Source organism: Theobroma cacao, chromosome 5 (assembly GCF_000208745.1).
Source record: "Theobroma cacao cultivar B97-61/B2 chromosome 5, Criollo_cocoa_genome_V2, whole genome shotgun sequence".
In the NCBI taxonomy this organism is placed as follows: Eukaryota; Viridiplantae; Streptophyta; class Magnoliopsida; order Malvales; family Malvaceae; genus Theobroma; species Theobroma cacao.
This window is the reverse complement of record NC_030854.1, coordinates 3,612,330-3,628,777: the sequence shown is the minus strand read 5'-3', so window position 1 is coordinate 3,628,777 and position 16,448 is coordinate 3,612,330. Positions and strand designations below refer to the sequence as shown.

Here is a 16,448-nt window from a genome sequence, read left to right as displayed (position 1 = left end):
AGAGTATTGGACACCTATATCAACTTCAGCTTTACACATGAAAGGTTGTTTCCCACCCTATACCTCTTATTTCGATGGACACATGAAACCAAAATCTGCTCGGCCCTTGGGCTTTGTCAGCGGGGGGATTCGCACACTCCAAATCCAGTCTAGCATGTTGGAGACTTTGGGTTTCAAAATGCCGATTTCCCGACCATTTGGAGGGTGACAAGTCAACAATGTCATCCCATGTCTAATTTGGCAACTTCTCTCTTCATCTCCAAAATTCCCCTTTGGCCTAAGCTTTGACAGTTACATTCCAGCAACATAAACATTAAGATAGCTGTAGCTTCCCTGTTCTTCTTTTCTTTCTCTTTTGTGATAGCTACATCAAAGCCATGTAGATATTTTTCTTCACTGAAATTTGACCAATCTCCCCCTCCTTACATTTTGACCAAAATTCAAACCCTGTAAATCATGAATGAACAAAGCTTCTGCTTTCTATCTCCTGAAGGAAAGAAAAAGAAGTGGACAATCAACCATTTGAGAAAACCGGCCCCGCATCCACAATTTGACACGTGCACCCTACCGACTGTCAGAGAAAAGTCCAGGCTGCCCGTCTAGTCAAACAACAACACTACAGTTTCCACTGTAAATCCTTGCCTTGGGACAAAACCATCGTCTGCAGAAACTTTTAAGATTATGAACTACAGAATCTATCCATTGCTAGTTTTAGATTCTCTCTCCATGCCCGTAATTACGCAGAAGTTGCCACAGCTTATCTTCTCACCCTTTTGGGTAATTTCACTGTTTCTTCAACCTAAAGTTTAGAACTTTGAACTATTTATAACACCTCTGACGATGCCAAACCTACGTAACCGAAAGACCCCATTTTTTCCTTTCTTCAAGCTGGTACGTTAACCTTTTCATTTATCTAACTTTTGTTTTTCGGTTGAATGTTAAACTTTGTTGTCCCTTTGCGTTTGTTTTCTTCTTCTCTCTCTGTCCCATTTTTCTAAGTGCAATAATTGGGTCGGCCGGCAAAAACGCTGGCGTGTCGCCTGGTAATAGGGAAGTTAGGGATGGGAGGTTGGTTATTATGGATTAAAAAGAAAATCTAAAGCAGGGGTCAATGTGGAATTTCATGAAAGTTGAGGGATTCCTATATATACATTTTTTGTTTATCTTCCTCCAGTCTGATCCATGCTCAATTGCTCAGCTCTTCATACCTGATTCAGCTCTCTGAAACGAAACCTTATTTACCCGTTTCACTTCGGGTCTGTTTTCTTTTTTTGGGAAAGCCTAAGATGTTGTAGCCCTTTAGGACTTTTATTTGGTTTAATCTCCAAGTTAATTTCATCTTTTTTTTTGTTTAAATTTTGGTTTCAGGTAAATTTGGAGTATAAATTGGAAAAAGAAAGGTTGGAGATTAATGGAGAGCAGTTTTGAGCCCAAGATGTCAAACTCTTCATCTATAATGGAGAACGGATATGGGGAATTCGGGTATTTTTCTTCCTCCAAAAAATTTCATTTTCCACCAATTTTTTGTGCATTAATTTTGTTGTTCTTTTTGTTGTGATTTTGAAGATGTTCGCATTATCGAAGAAGGTGCAAGATCAGGGCACCTTGTTGCGATGAGATATTCGACTGCAGGCATTGCCATAATGAATCCAAGGTCCTTAGTATTTCTTTGCTTTCTTTTTTCTTTCTTTTTTTTTTTTTTTGGTAGACAACCTTTTAATTTTGGAAAAGATTTTCTTTTTTAACAGAACTCAATCGAAGTTAATCCTTTAGATCGTCATGAGGTTCCTCGCCATGATATTAAAAGGGTCAGCTTTCTTTGGCCTTCTCTATGTTTTTGTTGTAATAATTTTGGACCTTTATTTCATTGTTTTAAGTGATTCTTAGCTGATTTTTTTATATTCAATATATAAAATGTCTTTCTCTTTTCAGGTTATTTGTTCCTTGTGTGACAGAGAACAAGATGTAAGTTTCCTAAAAGTATTTTAATGTTGATAAAAATTACTGTAGAAATGATGTAAATAATGAGTGGAATGGAAATAACAGTAATAAAAGAATACTAACTTGGTCTGATTTTTCTTGAATTACATTAGGTTCAACAGCATTGCATTTATTGTGGGGTTTGCATGGGGAACTATTTTTGTTCGAAATGCAACTTTTTCGATGATGATGTAAGTCAGAATAATGCAGTTTAAGATTGAAGAAGTGCAATTCATAGATGTACTTGCTTACCAAGGAAAAGCTTTTTTTCTTGAATTGATAGGTCTCGAAAAATCAGTACCATTGTGACGAATGTGGTATCTGCAGGTTAGAATTTTGCTAGAATCTATTCTTTTTGTGTGCCCATATTTATATGATATCTGATGATTAATTTGGTTTGGTATTGTAGAATTGGAGGAGAGGAGAATTTTTTCCATTGTAATAAGTGTGGTAAGTTTACCAACTTATCCTGTGTTTTTAATTTAAAGACCTTTTAAATTTCTCCTTCTTCAATCATTAATTTTTGGATTGTATTTGTATCTGTTGTAGGATGTTGCTATTCTACAGTGTTGAAGAACTCCCACAATTGTGTTGAAAAAGCTATGCACCATAATTGCGCTGTTTGCTTTGAAGTAAGTTAAAAAACTGAAGGTTTGAGTAGAATGATATGGATTGTCATGCCTTTTTTCAGCCGCTAATTTTTTGTTTTGTTGTTTAGTTTCTCTTTGATACAACGAAAGACATAACTGTCTTACCATGTGGCCACACTATACATTTGGAATGTGTAAAACAGATGGAGTCTCATTTCCGGTGAGTCCCTTTTGAGAACACAAGTGCAACCTCTTGGTTCTGCTGGTTATGTTTGCAAAAGCATTTCCTTATTCATTTGTACATTATCGTTGGGCAGCGGGGTTTGGTGTTAATAATGTTATTGCAGGTATTCGTGTCCTGTTTGCTCAAAATCTTACTGTGATATGTCCCGGGTGTGGGAAAGACTTGATCGTGAGGCATGTTTATTATACCTTAGATCAACTTATTTTTGTCTTTAGCAATGTTGTATGTAAATTTTCTGATTTGGTCTACTGCCAAAATGTTCTTGAAACAAATTTCAGGTTGCTTCGACAGTGATGCCTCAAATTTATCAGAATAAGATGGTCAGTCAAATTTGCATATTTTTAGCAGCTATCAGTGCTTAGTTTCCTTTTAACTATTTATGATTGAGACAGTGTTTTGATTGACCAGGTTTGGATTCTCTGTAATGACTGTGGCGAAAATTCTGAGGTTAATTTTCATATCGTCGCACACAAGTGCCTAAAATGCAACTCATACAACACAAGGCAGACACGGGGAGGTGCTGCTTCATGCTCGTCAGAGATTGCCGAAATAGTTAGATGATGGGTTCAACTATGTTTATTTAATGGTTTTCAGTTTCGACTTAGGTCCATTGTTAACTGTTGTAGAATGGGGAAATCTACTTGGTCAGCAGAGGGTAGCCGGGATAATATATTCCCTTATACTTTGCTTACTCTTGTCTCTGTATTCTACTCTGCTGGTTCTGGAGCTGCTGATTGTATAAGTAGAATAAGCGAAACTTGGAAGAATGCATATGCTAGTGTACTCGGATCCTTGTTGACATTGAATAAATTCCAAAATTTTTAAGAAATCAATTTTGAATTTTATATTTTCCCTTAATTTGCATCCGGTAAATACTTCAGCTTGAATTAACTTTGTTTTTGCTTGTAATCTAACCATGGCCTGTATGGGTATGTGTCACTAACTTATCCTTTATATCAGAAAAGGATGAGGAGCGTGTGGGTTGGGATTAAGACTATAACTGATAATGGAGTATTAGAAGTGTGATGTGTCAACTGAGTCACTGTCTATATGATTGATAATTCTAATCTCTAAATGAGTTTGAGATGAAAGGGTTTTATGTGGAATGAATGTGATGGCGTGTTCTGATAGGGCCATCAGTGCCTTGTGCAATTATTTTTAGCTTTCAGTATCAATCATTTATATGGTCACCCGGATATTAGGCAATGGTAACATCATTCACTTGAGGAAAAATCAGTTTCTGATTCACTTGATTACTCTAGCTGCTTCAATTGGCAGGCAGGTAACATCATGTCTAATTTGACAAACAAGTAGACGATTTATATTCCCAGTTACTTCACCAGTTTGCTGAGGAAAGGACACAAGCCTCTGCACATGCCCTTCTAGTTTTGATGAATTTAAATGTCATATACATCCATTGCTGGGAAACAATGCAACATAGTCGATTGAATTTTATAGACTGTTAAGTTTAAACGCTTTCACCTAATTTCTAGATTACTCTATCTATGATCTAAGTTATTCTCATCTTTAAAGTTTCTGGCTAGCATGAGATTATCTCTAGCCTCACAATTTCTAACCATTTCATTCTAGATGACTGAAAAATGCAGCATGATATAGCAAACTAGTAACAGCAAATGACATGTAACCTCAAAATGGTGTATGAACACATTAGAATGAGAAAGTATTGTTTTATATATCAACCAAAAGAATAGGGTCAAGGAAAAAAATCTGCATTCTCAATACACTTGTAGATCTTATCAGTTAGGTACGTCCCCTGGGTTCCGGCCATAAAGTTCTATCTCTCGACGATTGAGTGGTTGCACAGGTCTTGCATTTGCTTCTGCATACTGAAAATCATTTGATTACCAAATGTTAGATTATGCTTGGAATTGCTCATTTCAAGAATGTTCAGGGTTAGCTAAATTGATGATCAAGTATCAAATAGGTATCTACTTACGTCGTGAACAGCTATTCGGAGTGCCCGGACTTGGTCCCTTGAAACAGTTCTTATCTGGATATAGTTCAAATATGCTTCAGGATCTCATTTCTAGAGGAGTTTAAAAGGACAAAAGCGTTGGTTAGGGATGACTGGATTTACTTACCTTCTTGTTCATTGTCCAAATGACACCTTCAGTGCAGGGAGGGACTGTCAATGAGCCCATGTATCTGTAATACTTCTTGCCACCCATCTTGATCAAGCTTGGATCAATCAACCCCATGTACCTTTCTTGCACATGATCATTCATGGATGTAATATTGCCTATCAGCTGAAATATATGAGCAAATAATATGTCAGAGAACATTGCAAGTGGCACAAAATGATTGGAATTTGGAGGCCACACATCTGATACGCTCTAATCACTGTGGAAATTAATCTTCACCTTGGAGAGGAAAGCATCGGGTGCACCAAACTTGTAGAGTAGTCCAACAACAGCTAGATTGTTCTTCACATTGGGGTCCTTGCACTGGTGTACCATGTGTAGCTCCAGGGCATACCTAATTATTGTCCAAAATCAAAAAGAGAAACAAAAACTCTTGTAAGTCGGTTGAAGTTGAATTGAATCTTTTTATTTCACCTTATCGACATTTTAGTGTTTGACTAAGAAAGATGAATTAATAGAGAGTAGAGACCTTCTGCCATTAATGGTATGCTCAGAAGGTGAGTGCCAGTGAGCTTGTTGGAGAAAGTATTCGGTACCATTAGTCTTGATTGAACCGGCATCATAATTCGGCCATTGAAGCTGCATATTCAGAGAAAACACACAACAATATTAGATGCTGTTCATATGATGTTTATTATGATTTCCTAATTTTTAATTCATGTGTCATCCAAGATGGCTCGTTTGATTCTAAAAGTCATGGAAACCACAACTACTACTAAGTTTCCCAGGGCCTACTTTACTTTACTTTCATTTTATTTTCTTCGTCTTCGTCTGCTTCTTTTTTTAAAAGGTATAGATAAGCATTATAGCAAAGAGTAGTAGTAGTTGAAGACTTGAAGAGTGGTTTGATCAGCACATTTTCCATTTTTATGAGGTGGGTGGGGCCTGTTGAATAACACAACTCACATATGCCCATTAGCTTATTTTCTTGGAAGAAAAGAACAAAGCAGGGGTTTGATAAGCTTTTCCATGTGAAAGGGACAAAACTTGTAGTTTGACATGCATTGCAATTCACATGGCTGGCTATATTCTTTTGGAAGGCGGTGCTAGAAAACTTACTTTACTGAATAATGAATTTGATTTGGAAACCTGTGAGCATCTGCTTAAACCATTTGCTTTTCCAGCAATTTGTAAACTATGAAAGTAATCCAAGTCAACACAACCACAAAAACAAAGCAAACAAGAATTTACAAGAACTAAATTAAACTTGAAGTACATGCTGTCATGGAGAAAGATGATTGAGGGTGGTGGCTAGTTTAATTAGTTGGAAAATTGGATATGAAATCTTGTGATGTAGCTTATTAGTTTGATGATAATAAAGTGTGATTAAAACCATTCATGTCTGCATTAATTCCTTACCGAAATATCGTGGCCTCTGTTCTTGACGATTGCATGGCAGGGCTTATATCTCTTCTTCAGCTCTCCAGATTTGTTGACTACCTTCACTCTCAGACTTGACATATCTATTGGGGATTGCAGACCTCCATTTTTGCAAGCAACCCATTCCTTCTTCAGATCTCCCCATTGGCTTGGTCCTTTCCCACTGTTCTCCAGGTAATCAAACTCCCTCTCATCCTCTGCATCATACAAATTTCACATGTCACATTCTCTATCAGTCTACCATATATATTAGAAAAAAAAAACAACCACTTTTGCTTTCTGTTTTTGACATTTACCAACTTCTTGAGCTGAAACTGAAGCTGAGTAGGAGAGAAACAGAACTGCGAAGATTAGAAAAACTGAAACAAAGATGGGTTTGCTTTGATGCTTCATGTTCTTTTAAGGCCAAACCAAAGAGTTGCAAAAGAAACAAACAGCAACAGAAAATGGGGACTGTGTCTTATTTCTTTGGGATATGATATGATATGCTGGAAAGACTATAAAAGAGTATTTATAATGATAGGGGTAAGAGAAAGGTTTTCAGAGAGAAGAAAAAAGACAGAAAAGTGAATTTTCCTACTAGTTTCTTGGACATTCAAGGCTTATTGATATGAGATTGAGATGGCAAGTAACCTAATACATAAACAAATGGGACGGAAATACTCAAGAAAGACAGGTTGTAACCTTGGTGGACACAAGGGCAAGCAGCGGCAGCAGAGTTGACACTTTTCCTTTGGTCCAAAAGAAACAGTTCGTAAACCGAGTAAGCAACTTCCCAAAATGGTTCTTACTCTTACCGACCACATTGACTAATTGACTCACTGTTTGTTTCATCTTTTCAAGCATCCAAATTTCCATTCTTTGCCCCATCTATTCACTCAATAATATAAAATTATGAGAGAAAAAAAGAGGCAAAAAATTAAAATCAAATACGTATTAATTTAATAAAAAAAAATAAAATATATGACAATTTGTGAGATTTGAGATAAAAATGAGAGAGAAAACAAATAAAACAATTTATATAGATGGGGTCAATTGTAAACTTTTCAATGTACTCGCATATCTTTTGTAATGAAGCATGATGAGATCTTAAATTCAACAATTTGCCAGGCGATAACAGGAGGAAATCAATGCTTGAGGTGGCTACCTAGCTAGCTCTGACCTTCAACTATTTAAATGTAACAACGCGTTTGACGTTGTGTATCTTTAAGTCTAGGAGTCCTTGACTATATTTTCCCTTCAAAATGCATATATCCGTTCGGGCGGGTTACTCCTAATTAAAGTTGAAACTTTGAAGGACGTGGAACGGTTTTGAATGAAAATTTCTTTAAACAAAATTAATTAAAAAAAACTTTTACTAAAATACAATAATTAATTTAGACATAATATTTTAAAAACTTTTAAAACTATTCAAAAACATTCAAATCATATTATATTTATAAAACGTTAATATGATATTAATATAAAAAGTGAAAATATCATGAAGCGTAAACATGTTGCATCATATTTATGATGCATGCTAACATATCATATCAAAATCACATGATATAGAAACGATAAATAATAGTTTAATTAAAGATAATTAATTAATTATTAATTATAAAAATTTATTTAATTTAGAATAAAAATATAAAAATTTAATTAAATATAATAAATGAAAAAAAAATATTTTAATATTTGTAAATAATTTAAGATATTTTAAAGTATTATATCATTAATATATTATAACACTGCTATATTCTTCACTCATACTGATAAAATTTCAACGCCACCGAACTTATGTGTACGAAGCATTTGCCATTATCTATTGATTGGTTTAAAGACAACTCATCAAGGACAGAAAGAAAGTGGCATGACCCAACATTTTCATATAGCAAAATCTCCCAGTACGTGGGAAGGAAATTTCTCCTTCCTTCACACGGTTTTGGCTGTTGGAACAGTGGTTTTGGGTGGATGGAAGATGAAGCCAAGATCCACCCACAATGATAGAATAATCCGGAGATATGCTCTCACACGTTAGGAAAACAGAACACAAAATATAACTACCACTCAACTCTCAGCTGTCTTCACATATATATATTCAAAACGTGTTTTATTTTTTAAAAAAAATAAGAGAAGATATTCGAATTATATTTTTTAAATAAAATATTCATATATCAATTAATAAATTAAATATTTAAATATAAATATCTTTTTATCTGTCTTAGGTAAGATAAGTGTCATGCCCAAATGCAAATTTATGCTGACGGATTTTCTTTCATGATAATTTATGGGAAGGGGGATTTAAAATTTTGGAATTTCTTTTGGGAGAAAAACTGTGGCATGATTATTGGATTCAATTCTCTAATATTCTTGCTGCTTATATGAATGTGACTCATTTCCGACCAGTGCCTTTATTCACAACCCAACTTTGCAACTGTATTAGGGTCTATAAGAAATGGAAGATTTGTGGTCAAAAGGGTAGTTCATATTTTATCATGGGCATTTATTTTCTTCAGCATCAGCTACCCTGCACGCTCCCCGACGTCGCCTTGGGATACAAGTATGGAAAATTATTACCCGCTTCCGTCGGAAATTTTCTTTTGGTTGGTGGCTCATAATTAATAGACTGCCTACCGCTGTTAATTTCTTACAATTCAGCGCACATTAAATCTTTTGACATTTTGTCCGTCAAAATACCCTGTAAACTTTTATATTTTAAAGTTTTGACTACATAAAATGTTGTTAATTTAATCTATATATTTTGAACATTATGTATAATTGGGTCTATAAAATAACTCAATCTAATGTGACATTAACATGTCAGATTTTAAAAAAAATTAAATAAAAAAATGGATAAGGTGACTTTTTTCTCTTCCTTTTTACCCAAAAATACACTGTTTTACTAGGGCTATTTAAAGTACATTTAGTTTTGGTTTCTCATTTTTACTTCTCTCCTATCTCTGGCTCTCTTCTGTCTCTGCCCTGCCCTTTCTCCTCAAAATCGACCCTCTAAACCCATATTTTGACCCTAGTATAAGGACTTTCTATGTATTTTGACCAATTTCGTCTGCTGTACATTCTAGGATAGTAATTCGGAGGGAGTAATCCATGTAGCCTTTATGTGTAAGGTAAGCGTATGCTTTTAAACTTTTTCACCTGTTGTCCTCTGCTTTTCATTTTTATTTTTTGTCGAATGAAATCATCATCACATTCACAATTAATTATGTGTTGAATAAGTGTTTTGTTTTGCTTTTTGGTACAAAGGAAAATAAAATTTAAATAAACAAAGACCAACCAACACCAATAATCGAATCATTCAAATCAAAGAATAGATTTACTTTACTTCTAGAAGATATCTTACTTTTATCTTAAATTTCACGTACATACTTTTAAATAAATTTAAAATCAAAATTTATTTAAGTCATTTTTAATTAATTTTTATTCAAATTTTTACTCCATCTAAAACTATTAAAATGCCCATCATAAATTAACTTAGCGTTCATCAAATCTCAAATCAATCTTCAATAATTGTCAAGTATCATTTTTTAGCCCAAATCAAAATCAAATTTTAGGGAAGTTAGTGTTAAATAAGCTAACCTTTTTGGAGTCAACGAGGGTTGCTTGCTTCCATTAGAGTAGACCTAGTAATTAGTGTTTTCGTATCTTAAACTTGTCAGATACGAAATACGTTAAAATTAAATAAAAACATGACATAAATAATATTTTTATCTTAAATTTAAAACACGTATACGTATATGTTTAATAATCGTGTAACATGACATTATACGTTTAACACGTTTGTTAAATGTGCTAATATACGCCACGGCACAATTAATAACACGTTTAACATAATTAATAAAAATATTAATAATTAAATATAATTTTATTATTTAAATTTAAAATCTATAATTATGAAAATAATTATAACAAAACAAAATAATAATAATAATAATAATAATAATATCAAATATAACAAAACAAAAGTTCAAAATTAAGATTTGAGCATAGCATAATTACATTATTATCTTTATAAAATTTAAAAATTTTATTAAAATAATTATTTAAAATTATTTAAATAAAGTTAAAATAATCTTTGATTATTAATTTTTAACAAGTTAATAAACGTGTTACATATACATATTTAAACATAATTAACATAATTAATTAAACGTGTTTTAAATGTTTTACTCGTATCTGATACTTTAAGATACGAAAATTTTCATGTTATTAAACTTGTTAGATATGATTAAATATGAAACGCGTTAATGTTAAATCAAACTTGTTTAATCTCGTATTTTCTCATATCGTATTTAAAATTACCAAATCTACGTTAGAGCTAACCTAAAAGACTTCATGAACTTGTTCTTCCATTGTTTTTAATTATTCATCTTTTTAATGCAGAGACTTTATGCAAAGTTAGTGTACTCGATTCTTATTAGTTGTTGTTCTCTTGCTTTAAGTATGTTGACGGAGTACGTGTATCTTTTATTTGAACTCTCACCGGACAAAATATCTGGCTTCGACTTGAAGATACAAACAAAAACCCATGGAAAGACAAACGTGTACATCTGTTATGGATACACACGTTTAAGCACAGGAACAATAATATCTCCCCTGTTTCATGGTGGATATAACTTTCTCCAGATTGTCTTCTTATTTTATTACTTCAAAAATCTGCCATCTTTTCCCAGAATCCTCCTTTCCCTATGAATACCATGCATACGCGTATTGATAATAGGATCTGGTGGCCCCCTTCATACGGTAAGGTGGTACTTTCCCATTCGGGGGTTGAATTGCAATAAGCAGTGCTCCTTGTAGATAATACTATCGATTGCAACACAGAAAATGGAGCATTATATCACAGTTAACTATAACTAGTGACTTGATCCCTTATTAATGGAAATTCCACAATCAGATTTTTCTAAGCCTTCCACCTACTCTCTGTTTCCACTTTTCTTGTTACAAGTAGCTCTTTATCTGCCTTTCAAACATCCAAACTGCTATAGCAGTAGCCTAAAACTACCAAGCCACATGGCCAGGAATTTCCTGTTCTTCTCATTGTTCCTACTGCTTCTTGTGGCAAACATGGCTTTTGCCAGCAACAGAAGGATGCTGATTGTTGAAGGTAACATTACCAGCAAAGACAAGAAGAACCTGCCAGTGGAAAGTTCAGATGCTGACGGCTAGCCTGGTATAAATAATCACCATAGCATTCCAAGGCAGTCATGGGATAATGGCCAGCGAGCATCTGAATCTGATCAAACGCCTGCCAATGATCATACTTAAGTCTCTCTGCTTGCAATTGTTTCAAAATGGAACTACTACTCTATTTCCTGCATTAATTATATGTTAAGAAAGGTTGGGTAACGCATGGTCAAGCTTGGAAAGGGTCCAGGTTTTTCCCCCCTTTTTAGTGAAGGTCGTAAACATGCAAGTAATCCATGCATGAAGGTCGTCTAGTTTCGGCAAGTTTGCATACAATGAATGTAAAAAAAAAAAATGATGAAGCGACAAAAAAAGTGTCATGTAAGAAACTAGTTGCATCTAAATAATGGGTTTTAAAGTCAAACATGACTGCATGGAGAAGAAATAGAAGCGTTTGACTGGTTTGTTTCTCTACTAGTAATTATTTACTTTTGTTTATTGCCATGTGTGTCTTTTAAATTGCTTCCAGAATTCTGGATTTCTGATGTCTTCTTGTATCAGCAGCCAGCAGTGCCTTGTTCATGATGATTTGGTTGCAAGTCTTCCTTTTATTTTTTGGTCAATCAACTGTACTAAAGAGCAGGAGAGCAGAGTAGGTTGAAGGTGAGAGTTGGCATTCATTTGGTTGCTCTGAAGAAAGACATTTTCCATGTTTCACACTCTATTTCTTTAAAAATAATGAGCTTTTTTTTTTTTTTTTAACACGGTCTTAGTTCTCTCCATTTTATTTTCTTCAATTATTCTCAACGTTGTTAGTGTGCTTATTTTGAACACGCTTGGACATCAACTACTTTGATTTTGGAAGTTTTTCTGGATTTGCACCGCGGTATGAATAAGGATTACGGTTGATAAGATGATTGTATAAATTAAATCAATTATTTAATAAAATTATAGTATAATATTATTACGTAATTGGATTAAAATATTTAATTAGATTTAGTTTATGAACATAATTAATATTTTATATATATACTTCATTCCTTTTTATAATATGTAGAATTTTTTCTAATATAAGATTTATCTTGTAAATATAAATAAAAGGTTAAGAAAGAAAATAAAATAGTGTAGAAATATAAATAAAGGAATGATGTGTTTTGACTGTGACATTTGATATTAGATCAAATTCGAATCTTCACTAATATGGGGTTCCTATGAAAGATATAATGGTCAAGATAGACTAGAATTAGTGTGGGAGTCTCTTTTTTTTACGAGTAAATAGCCAATACAATAGAAGCATTACCAACTATTAAATATATCTTTTGGATTGAAAATATGAGTTTTTGATTTATAAGCTTATTTAAGCTTTATTTTCAAAATTTAAGACCGTACGAGATTAATTTAAATTTTGACTGTGACATTTGATATTAGATCAAATTCGAATCTTCACTAATATGGGGTTCCTATGAAAGATATAATGGTCAAGATAGACTAGAATTAGTGTGGGAGTCTCTTTTTTTTACGAGTAAATAGCCAATACAATAGAAACATTGCACAATTAGATGAGATAGAATGTCGCGGATATCACATTAGTAAGAGATGTGATGGATATTGCGCATATAAATATAAACTTTTTATCGCTTATTATATATATCTTTTAAGTTAAAAATATAGACTTATGATTTACAAACTTATTTAAATTTTAAATTTTATTTTCAAAATTTAAAACCTTTGACACGTGACATGAAGTGAAAGCTTAATATTACCCAAATTCCGACTCTATGCTTGTCATTGAGGTGTTCAATAAAAGCCCAATTGCTGACACTTGTCAAAGTTGGGCTGGGCCAGTAAGGGTTTTGCTATGCTTAACAAACCTAATGATCAAGAGATCTAAGGGTTAGCCGCCCTAGATTTGTAAAAGACTTCTCATTAATTAGAGTTGGAAAATTTAAACTTACTTTTTTTTTTTCCTGTTTTAACATAAGACTTTTCTAAGGAGTACTTAGACCATTTTAAGGTGGTATTTATAGTAATACAAAATTTTCATAAAATAAAATAGCTGATAATTTTTTATACGATGATTTTCAATGTATTAAATGATAATATTTAATATATATAATAACTTTAAAGAGCACTGTCGCTATATGTGGACAAAAACCTTTACCTCATTGGCTTATATATAATCTCGAACCATAACCAAGTTGGAAAAAGTCAGTCCTAGCTCTTCTCCCCATACAAAAATAAAGATTTCAACAAGTTTTGAATCTTCAAATTTTCATCCATGGAACTTTGATTTGCTAGGAAAAGGAGTTCATTTTTATCCGGAAGAAATGAGAAAAAGTTGTTCACCTCCCGCAATCTAAGCCAACCGAGGGAAGAACAAAATCTTCTTGCCACCAAAGGCCAATGAATAAACAAGGAGAAATTGTTACCTCCCTCCCGAGGTGCATGCCAAGTTTACCATCCGGCTTTACCTGTATATGGGCAGAAGTTAGGGTTACAAAAGCCATAATTTTGTCCGTTAAAGATTGAAGAATGATTTTTAATCTCTTATAGAAACCTTTAACTAAACTGATGGGAGTGTGAGGTTCTCCCAAAAGGGTGAAAAGTTTCGTAAAAATCAAAATGGGCCATGGAAGAAGCAATTATGATGCCTGTCCATTTGGTATTTAGTTTATTGATGATATGATTTTTAAGTGTAGCGTATCCAAATGGACATGATGGTAACTACTCACTTTATCACACTTCACCATGTTCCACCGAAGCCAAGAACTACTACTAAAAAGGTTATCTTTAACGGGATCTATATATGCTTTTAAATCCCTCCATCCTCAACCAATCAAATATAATATATTGCCTCTCAATGACTTTAAATATATAAAAAAAATGAGATAATAAAATTCGAGATTAAATGATTGGGCAATACCGAGGGAAAGAAAGAGAGAAAATAAAAATGGGGTTTCTGCTCTCTACAAGATTCGGTGGTTGAAAAAAGAGAACATAAGAATTTGTGGACGCCAAGGGTGATGGTGTACTAGCTATGCCTATTAAGTCCTTTGAACTATCCTAATTATTAACCAGAAAGCAATCAACTTTTATAAATTCAGTATAAGTGCATTAGAGTATTTAATTCAACATAGGAGATATAAGTATCTCATTATTCATAGAATTCGATTTTTTTTTTAATTTCCTTGCAGGTATATATGTGTTCTTTTATTCAAAACATTAGATTCGGATTAAATCTATTCTCTTAAAATTAACAAAGTTTGAATACTTTTATATTTTAGATTCGATTAAGAAAAGAGATTCTATTTCTATTCTTTAAGTGTAAATGTATATCAATTGCTGAGTCAAATATTAAAAATAAAAATAAACATTTTTACTAGAAATTAAAAGGGTGTAATAAAATCGTTGTGATAACTTATAGATACGCTAAAGTATAAAAAAATATATATAACAATTGAAACCAATGAGATTTGCAATTAGTATAATAAAATTATACTTGTGTGTCACAGCATGCATGAACATTTATAAAATACTTGTTATGATTTTCAATATAGGCCAATAATGTTACTGTTTTTGGATAAGATTCACTGACTATATCTTGACTTAGATTGTCCATTTAAAGTAAAAGGTGGAGTATAATGTATTTTTTGACATGTAAAATTTGACTAAAGGCAGGATACTCTAAGACAATGATGGGTATAATTAATAATCGTCTCTAATTTTCAAAGATATGGGACCTGCCAAATAATCAAGAGTCAAAAAGTAATCTTCCATTGGGCCCTCATGCAGGGTTGTTCTGTGAGTGCAAGTCATAAGGTGGGACCAATTCCTTGTATAATTTCAGGGCCTATCTCTTACAAATTTATGTCCAAATCCATCTTTTTGTCCTGAGATTTTCAATAATTTTCCTCCTAAATTTTCTGGGATATATAATATGAAAAATTAGTGGGCGTAAATTATATTTTCTTAATTTTTATTGCTAATTTTTGGGTCCTAAAACTTCCTTGCTATAATAATATCCTCTCTCTAAAATAAAAGAAAAAGAAAATCCAATATCTAAAGTGGATGCAAAAGGCTTTAAGCCTCACAAAACCCAACCTGTTTTTTGATTTTTTTTCATTAATTCCGAAAAGCTTTATCCAACAGATGCATTAATTCAACAGCTTCTTTCTTTCTTTTTTTCTTTTTCTCATGTTAAAGAAGAAGATAGGGAATTTTCTATAGTATCTGAGCTTTCTTCTGTTTGTCGTTTTAGGTCTACATGACAACCACTTTACATGTTGTAGAGGAAAGGAATAATATGAATACAAGTTCTTTCTCATGTCAGCAACATATTTCCAAGGGGCAGGATTTCGCATCTCTGACTTGAAAGCATTCAGTGCTTTGCCTGTAAAACATGCTACACCTTTTTTTTCTCCAATGAACGAGAGTTTGTTTTTTTTTTTGGGTAAAAATATGTATTACGTTGTTAATTAACGTCAAACTTTTGGATCAACCAGTTTGACAATTCATTACAAAGCAAACGTGATAAGCTACACATTTTCAGACGTAACTAGTAACTAGTATTTGGCTGGAAAGTGAGTAATGCTGCCTTGGATACTTAGAAAAAACATGTCTGAATTATTTAAGTAAATTCGAATAAGGTTTTATTCATTTATTGTGTTCAATAAACCTCTTATAATTTTATTTTAGATCAAATAAATCTTTATAATTAACAGATGACTATTCTTAATCAAAACGTCATTTGTCATTTTATATGTATTGACGTGTTATAGTGAATGTTGACATAACACAATAAAATGATCACGTGATATTTTTTACTCTCTATGTTAATATTATATAAATATAAAATATGACATTTTGATTAATTATTGTTTGTCATAAGAGTCTATTTGATCTAAAAATTAAATTATAAGTTGTGTAATAAAAAATATTTAAATTTTTTAAATAATTTTTTTTAAA

The 16,448-nt window shown here is 32.8% G+C and overlaps 2 protein-coding genes across 3 annotated transcripts; one reads left to right on the top strand and one right to left on the bottom strand.

The window, feature by feature from the left end:
* Positions 513 to 3,647, top strand: LOC18598057 (E3 ubiquitin-protein ligase MIEL1). Of its 2 annotated transcripts, none has more exons than XM_007027404.2 (13): positions 513 to 891; positions 1,369 to 1,482; positions 1,567 to 1,654; positions 1,749 to 1,808; positions 1,933 to 1,965; positions 2,094 to 2,171; positions 2,264 to 2,307; positions 2,390 to 2,430; positions 2,530 to 2,612; positions 2,699 to 2,790; positions 2,918 to 2,987; positions 3,093 to 3,134; positions 3,223 to 3,647. In XM_007027404.2, exons 2-13 carry the CDS (start codon positions 1,412 to 1,414, stop codon positions 3,373 to 3,375), a joined length of 855 nt encoding a protein of 284 aa, XP_007027466.2. In that variant the 5' UTR covers positions 513 to 891; positions 1,369 to 1,411; the 3' UTR covers positions 3,376 to 3,647. The 2 variants fall into 2 exon arrangements, with proteins under 2 accessions (XP_007027466.2, XP_007027465.2); XM_007027403.2 differs by lacking the exon at positions 513 to 891 and adding an exon at positions 1,149 to 1,256.
* Positions 4,450 to 6,979, bottom strand: LOC18598056 (alpha carbonic anhydrase 7). Its single transcript, XM_007027401.2, has 7 exons — positions 6,653 to 6,979; positions 6,336 to 6,553; positions 5,446 to 5,555; positions 5,196 to 5,310; positions 4,917 to 5,081; positions 4,772 to 4,825; positions 4,450 to 4,661 (listed from the first exon to the last, which is right to left on the bottom strand). The coding sequence occupies exons 1-7, from the start codon at positions 6,747 to 6,749 to the stop codon at positions 4,572 to 4,574; spliced, it is 849 nt and encodes a 282-aa protein (XP_007027463.2). The 5' UTR covers positions 6,750 to 6,979; the 3' UTR covers positions 4,450 to 4,571.